General features: G+C 38.7%; 1 protein-coding gene across 4 annotated transcripts in view; it reads right to left on the reverse strand.

Annotated features, from left to right (window-relative positions):
• Extl2 (exostosin like glycosyltransferase 2) overlaps positions 1–5,879 on the reverse strand; it is a 20,019-nt gene extending 14,140 nt beyond the window's left edge. The window contains exons 1-3 of one of the 4 annotated variants that reach the window (XM_010639082.1): positions 5,597–5,759; positions 5,022–5,172; positions 2,865–2,934 (exon numbers count right to left, since the gene is read on the reverse strand). In XM_010639082.1, coding sequence (XP_010637384.1) covers positions 2,865–2,869 — 5 coding nt within the window. In that variant the 5' untranslated portion in view covers positions 2,870–2,934; positions 5,022–5,172; positions 5,597–5,759. The other 3 variants (XM_010639081.1, XM_010639083.2, XM_010639080.3) reach the window with 3 other exon arrangements.
• Between the last annotated feature and the right edge of the window lie 6 nt (positions 5,880–5,885).

Raw genomic sequence — 5,885 nt, forward strand, 5'->3', positions numbered from 1 at the left:
AAAAAAAAAAAAAAAAAAGAAAAAAAGAAAAAAAAGACACGAATGGGATTAAATTTATAACACTATTAAAGGGTCTGTCTTGAAATCTTGCAGTGTTTGTGATCTATTAATTATATAGCATATAAATAGATCATCATAATATGAATCAATTTTATTGTGAACCATTAGGGCTAATGTGATCCGTCGTTTCTATTCACTGGATATATATATATATATTATATATCCATATATATAAATATATATAGATATATAATATATATATGTGCGCGCACACACACAGTAATTGGTTATCTTATATGTAATTAAACTGCCATTTAGAAGGCCTAGTCTTGATTTTAAAATGTTTTTGAAATTTCAGCTCTTGAACAGTACTGCTAATAAAACATATTGAGGAATAGTTATATTTACTACAGTGTCATATTTGAATAGATAAATGCTGCTACACCAGGTTATTTCTCAATGCAGGCTCTAGAAAAGCATTTCTTATTGATTCCATTACATATCAAGTCTTCCCGCGAGTAGTCAGGTTGAGACATTTTTTTCATGGATAAATCAGGTTAGAAGGAACAACAAGGGTAACATTTAAAACAGGTATATCATTCACTATGTATCTGTGACTCTACTATCTCTTCTGGTCCCATCCCCTTACCTACAGGAAAAGCTGTCCATCAATCTTGGCATTTTGTACTTTTCCTATACAAAGCATCATATTCTTTCTCAACACTGCTATCCATTAATTGAAGTTTGTTTTATTGGTTTATGGGCAGATAATATATAAATATTACATGTAAAATATATTTTTAAAGCACCACCTGTCCCTTTCAATCCAGCCATTTGTCACTGAGACAATGAGGTTCTCTCTACTTTCTAAGTGCGCAAGTATGAACTATGAGATGAAAGCTCTTTCTAGCCTTGCACCCATTCTTCTGGAAGTGCCAACTAATGGTAGCTACTGATGATGGTGATGTTTGGAGACCCCAATTCAAAGGACATATACTAGGACAGGAGTAAGAGTGGCCTGACTCCTAGGAGAAACACTCGATGACTTGTAAGAATCCAAAGAGTCAATGCATCCTAAGAAGATAGAAATAGAAAAGCATTTTTAGCTTAGCACTACACAGTACAATGCAAAATTAGTTCCTGAAGTGGGTCAAGAAGAAACCAAGTACATGTACAAATATATTACTTTTATCATTCATATCATATTGGAACTTTGCATTGAATTGCTGTTAGTCACAGGAAAACGGGGGAGGGCTGCTAGGCAACAGATCCCTAACAATGTTCTACAGCACCTTCTCCCTTTTTCCCAATACTAGCTTTCAATACCTTCCATACCAATTATCTAAGAGGAACAGATACTATATATATGAATTATGATTTATAAATAATTCCAGAGAACAAACCTAAGATAAAATCAATTTCAATTCATGTGAGCATTGACACTTTTTTAGAGGAAGATCAAATATCCATGGTGGTCCAGTCAACATTTTTTTTTCTTTTTTACCAGGGATCAAACTTAGGACCTTGTGCTTAAGAGGCAGGTGGAGGAATCACTGAGCTAAATCCCTGGCCCCAGTCAACAAATATTTCTAGGCGTCCACCACATGGCCCGAGCACTGTAAGGCACAAAGAGCAGACAGACACAGTGCCTGTCCTGAGCTTAGCAACAGTCACAAAAACTGCCAAAGGTCTCCTTCTCTCACATTACACAAACACATACCTCAAATCAGTAAGGTTTCACATTTTTAGAAAGAAGGAAAATAAAATACACCAGCTCCATTTTGTAGGTGGGAAAGCTAAGGTTGAGAACATTAAATGAACTTCCTCATCCACAGGAAGAACAGTGGGTAAGAACCAAACTCCTGAATTGCATTTTAGCTACTCTGTACTATCTTTGTCTTTTGTATAGGTTCTATTTTTAGATTTATTTTAGTCTATAAGGATATTTCAAATTCATAAGTATTGGAGTTAGGGGTATAGCTTAGTAGTACAGTTCATACTTAGCATGTATGAAGCTAAAACACAAAAATACAAACAAAATAGTATAGGTATTGATTTCATTCTATAATCAGATTATTATTTCAATGTATCCATACTGGAAGAGGTGTTAAAGTGCTTTCCAAATCCTGGCTCAAGTAAAAATTTTTGTTTGCAAGGAACAAAAACACTTCGTTTTGGTTTTTCTGAGAGAGGATTTTGCTACGTAGTTTAGGCAAGCTTTGAACTCATTATATAGCCCAGACTGGCCTGGAACTCATGATGATCCTACTGCCTCAGCCTCCCAAGTGCTGTGATTATAGGCATGTGTCACCACGCCCAGCCAAAAATATTTCTATATAAATATTTTTTTCTCAGATCTAAAATACTGTTTAACCCATATACTTAGGAGCATTATTTGCAATAGCCAAAAGACAAAATCAATACAAATGTCCATTAATGAATGGATAATCCAGTCAGAAAATGTGGCATATATTTACAATGGAATATTATTCAAATTTAAGGAACAGAACTCTGATACCTGATGTAATACACATGAACCTTGAGTACACTATGGTAGATGAAAGAAGCTCAGTCACAAAAGAGAACAAGTAATATACGACTCCACTTCTATGAGGCACTAAAGACAATCAAATTCATAGAAACAGAAAGTCGACTTGTGGTTGTCAGGGGCTAAGGATAGAAGGAAATAAATGGTTGTTTAGTGGGTATGAGATTTCAGTTTTACAAGATGAAAAAGTTCTGGGGATTAGTCAACAATGTAAAAATAACTGTCACTCCTGAACTGTACATTTAAAATGGGTAAGTTGATAAATTTTATATATGTTTTGCCACTTTTCTTAAAGCCAAAAAATTCTGCTACTTACCTCATTATGCTATTATTATTTAAAACTTTCCTTAGGACCCAGTGATTGACAGGAACAGGTTCTTGTGGTACTATGAAGGGAAATAAAAAAGTTTTCTGTGATATTTTGTTAATCAAGAGGAAATTTTAAAAAACAATGAATTTTATGCCACTGTTCATAGGCTTTGAATTACTCTTAAATCAGAATTTGCCATTCTGTGTTCTGAGAATTACATTTAGGCAGTAAGAATATAATGACTTCCTTGTTGGTAACAACATTGTTACATTTGTTTTTATCTTTCTCTTGAGGGTCAAGAAGCAACATAAACTGGTATTATCACAGCTCTCTAAAGTTACACATCTGAAACTAGAGTATATATGTTGTGGGGTAAACCTCTCCACGCATTCATTATTTTGCATTTGTATTCAATTTCTAGATTTACATGTATCTGCACTCTTATCCACTGTTACAAATCTGTTTTTCACCAAAAGTTTACAAGACATTCAATCTGAATCATCTAAGAAACCACTGGAGATAAAGTAGGGTTGCAGATAAATGCCAGGGTAGATTACAGAGCATGACAGATGGCATCCTTCCCATTCTTGCTGACTGCTGTCAGAGAGGAGCCAGAACCATGGCTCGAGATGAGCTTCTGCCCCTTAAATCTATGCTTTCATAGCTCAGTGTTCAATCACATGTCTGGGAAGCTGGTTCTTTAATATTTTCCCAAAAGAATATGCATGTTTAACTTAGTGCGATTAACTGATGATGGAAGTATTTAAAAGTTCACAATAGACATACATTTATAATTTTTAAATGTTCATCATATTTACTTTATAATCTTAAATATTTGTCTATTTAATGCTATAACATGTGAAGGATCTAAGAATTATGACAGGAAACTTTGCAGATGCTGCATCTGATTAGAGATATGCAAAATGCTACCACCTCAACAGAGCTGAAAAATCATTTTCCCAGGTCATATTCTTCATGAAAAAAATTATTGCAAGGGCAAAGGAACACTTCAGTATGCAAATGAAGACTCACTGTAAGATAAATGTCCCCCTTCTGTGCTCCAAGAGCATCTCTTGTGTACAACCTAAATCTGTTACGACCTCCCTCTCTTTACATCATCTTCTCTTCATAAAATCCTTCCAGGGAAAGAACTTTGACTTATTTGGCTTTGTACTCCCAGTGCCACCACAGAGCCTAGCACAGAGCAGATACTAAATGATTAGTGAAAGAATGAATCAAACTTTCGCCTGAAAACACATAGGTTTGTTAACACACGAGACAAATATTCAAGATAACAAAAGAAATGGGGAACGGAGGAAAATTTTTCCATTCACAGAACTTTTTCCGATTTAAACAGTGTCCATCTACATTTCATATTGAAAACAAAAATGTTCTTAATACTGAATAGGGCTATTTTGCTGTTCAAACCTGAAAGATGCAACGTGGCAGTGTCACTTTTTGAAAGTAGAAGGTCCTTATGAGAGTGTATCTTTGGGGATGGGAAAATTTGAGTCTCTAGAAACTGATGATATAAGGGAAATTAAACTTCATTTTCTCTAAGATATTTCAAAACTATTTGAAAAAGGATAACATAAGTTTCTCTGTAAACCAGCTGAGTAATCTCAGATTTATAGCAGTACAAGAAAAAAGACAATTTACTTTCAAAGGCAAAGCACAGGCTCAAAATGCAGCTGAAATTGATGAGGTATCTCCCCTCTCCCAGTTACACAATACTGAAACAAAGCAGTTTTGAAGAAAAGCCTAATTGCAGTGGAAATATTTATCATTACTCTCCCTAGTTTGAACCTAATCACGGTTTCTCCAACAGTGCAGTAGACTGAAATTCAAAGTCTGTTGCAAATACAAAAGCTTGCTTAAAAAAGTAAATGCTACCATTTGAAAGCATTTAAGATAATAAAATAACGCTAGGAAAAGGCACACAAAATACTCTTCCCAGAACTTAATTTGCGGATTCTAGCCCTTTTGACACAGCAGTTTAAAACATGAGTATTTTTTTAAATTTCAGAACAACTATAGTTTCAAAAATCAAACCACCAAATAACTGCTCCACGCAAAGTTCCAAGACAGAGTAAGACAAGCAAATACCCTCACTGGCAAAAATCCAAATGAACGCCGGAACATCCTGAGGTCGAGTCTCCTCACCTTGTGTACAGAGACTACAGTGGGGCCGGCCGATTTATTTGCTTGCAGTTCGGTTAGCACAAAACGGAAGGGACGTCTTGCTTGCTCATTTTCGTTTTTTTCTAACGCTAGAAGCGTGCATCTACCCTGCCTCCTCCGCCGGATTGATAATCTGGGAAACGGCGCCGCCTGCAAAGTGAGCGCCGGGAGCCGGGGGAGTCTCCGAACGGCCACTCCACCACCCCGTGACGCTCCACTTCCTGTTGGGCTAACGGGCGCTCCCGAGAAGCTCGGTTTTGTAGTTCCCAGCCCACCTCCGAGAGCCAGGCCTTCCCGCAGTAACTTTTAATCATTCACGTGACGGACCACCTGACCGCCCCGGAAAGGGGCCTAGGAGGGACCCCCCCCACCCCCGCCGGTTGCTGTCCCCCCTCCCTGAAGGGGGCAGCGAGGCTCTGAGAGCTCGGGGATGACCTGGAAGCCAAAGGGACGCGCAGTCCCGGGTTTCTAGCAACTAAGACTGTCGGGAGGCAACGCAGTAATCCAGTCTCCATTCAGTCTCTGGGCTCTCTTTAGAAAAGGGCTCTCTTAAATACCTTTACGTCTTCCTTTCGAAAGACACCGAACAGCGGCCTCCTGCACGGCAGGCCAGGAGGGCCAGGCGCTCTTTTCGGGCGGGGGTTACCACAGCGCGGGCGCCCACAGCGTTCACCTAGCAAAAACATCACTGGCACGTCCGGAACCGGGGGCGGGACAGATACCCACCCGATTCTCAAGCACCGCTACCGGCTGCGCCGAGATTCAGTGCCCCGGGGGTTAATGACGAGGACACCCGTGCTGACTCCAGCGCATCCCGGAACCTTGGCAGGCGGTCGGCGGCCCGGG

The sequence above is a fragment of the Fukomys damarensis genome, unplaced genomic scaffold, assembly GCF_012274545.1.
Source record: "Fukomys damarensis isolate Sample0158 unplaced genomic scaffold, DMR_v1.0_HiC HiC_scaffold_33, whole genome shotgun sequence".
Lineage (NCBI taxonomy): Eukaryota > Metazoa > Chordata > Mammalia > Rodentia > Bathyergidae > Fukomys > Fukomys damarensis.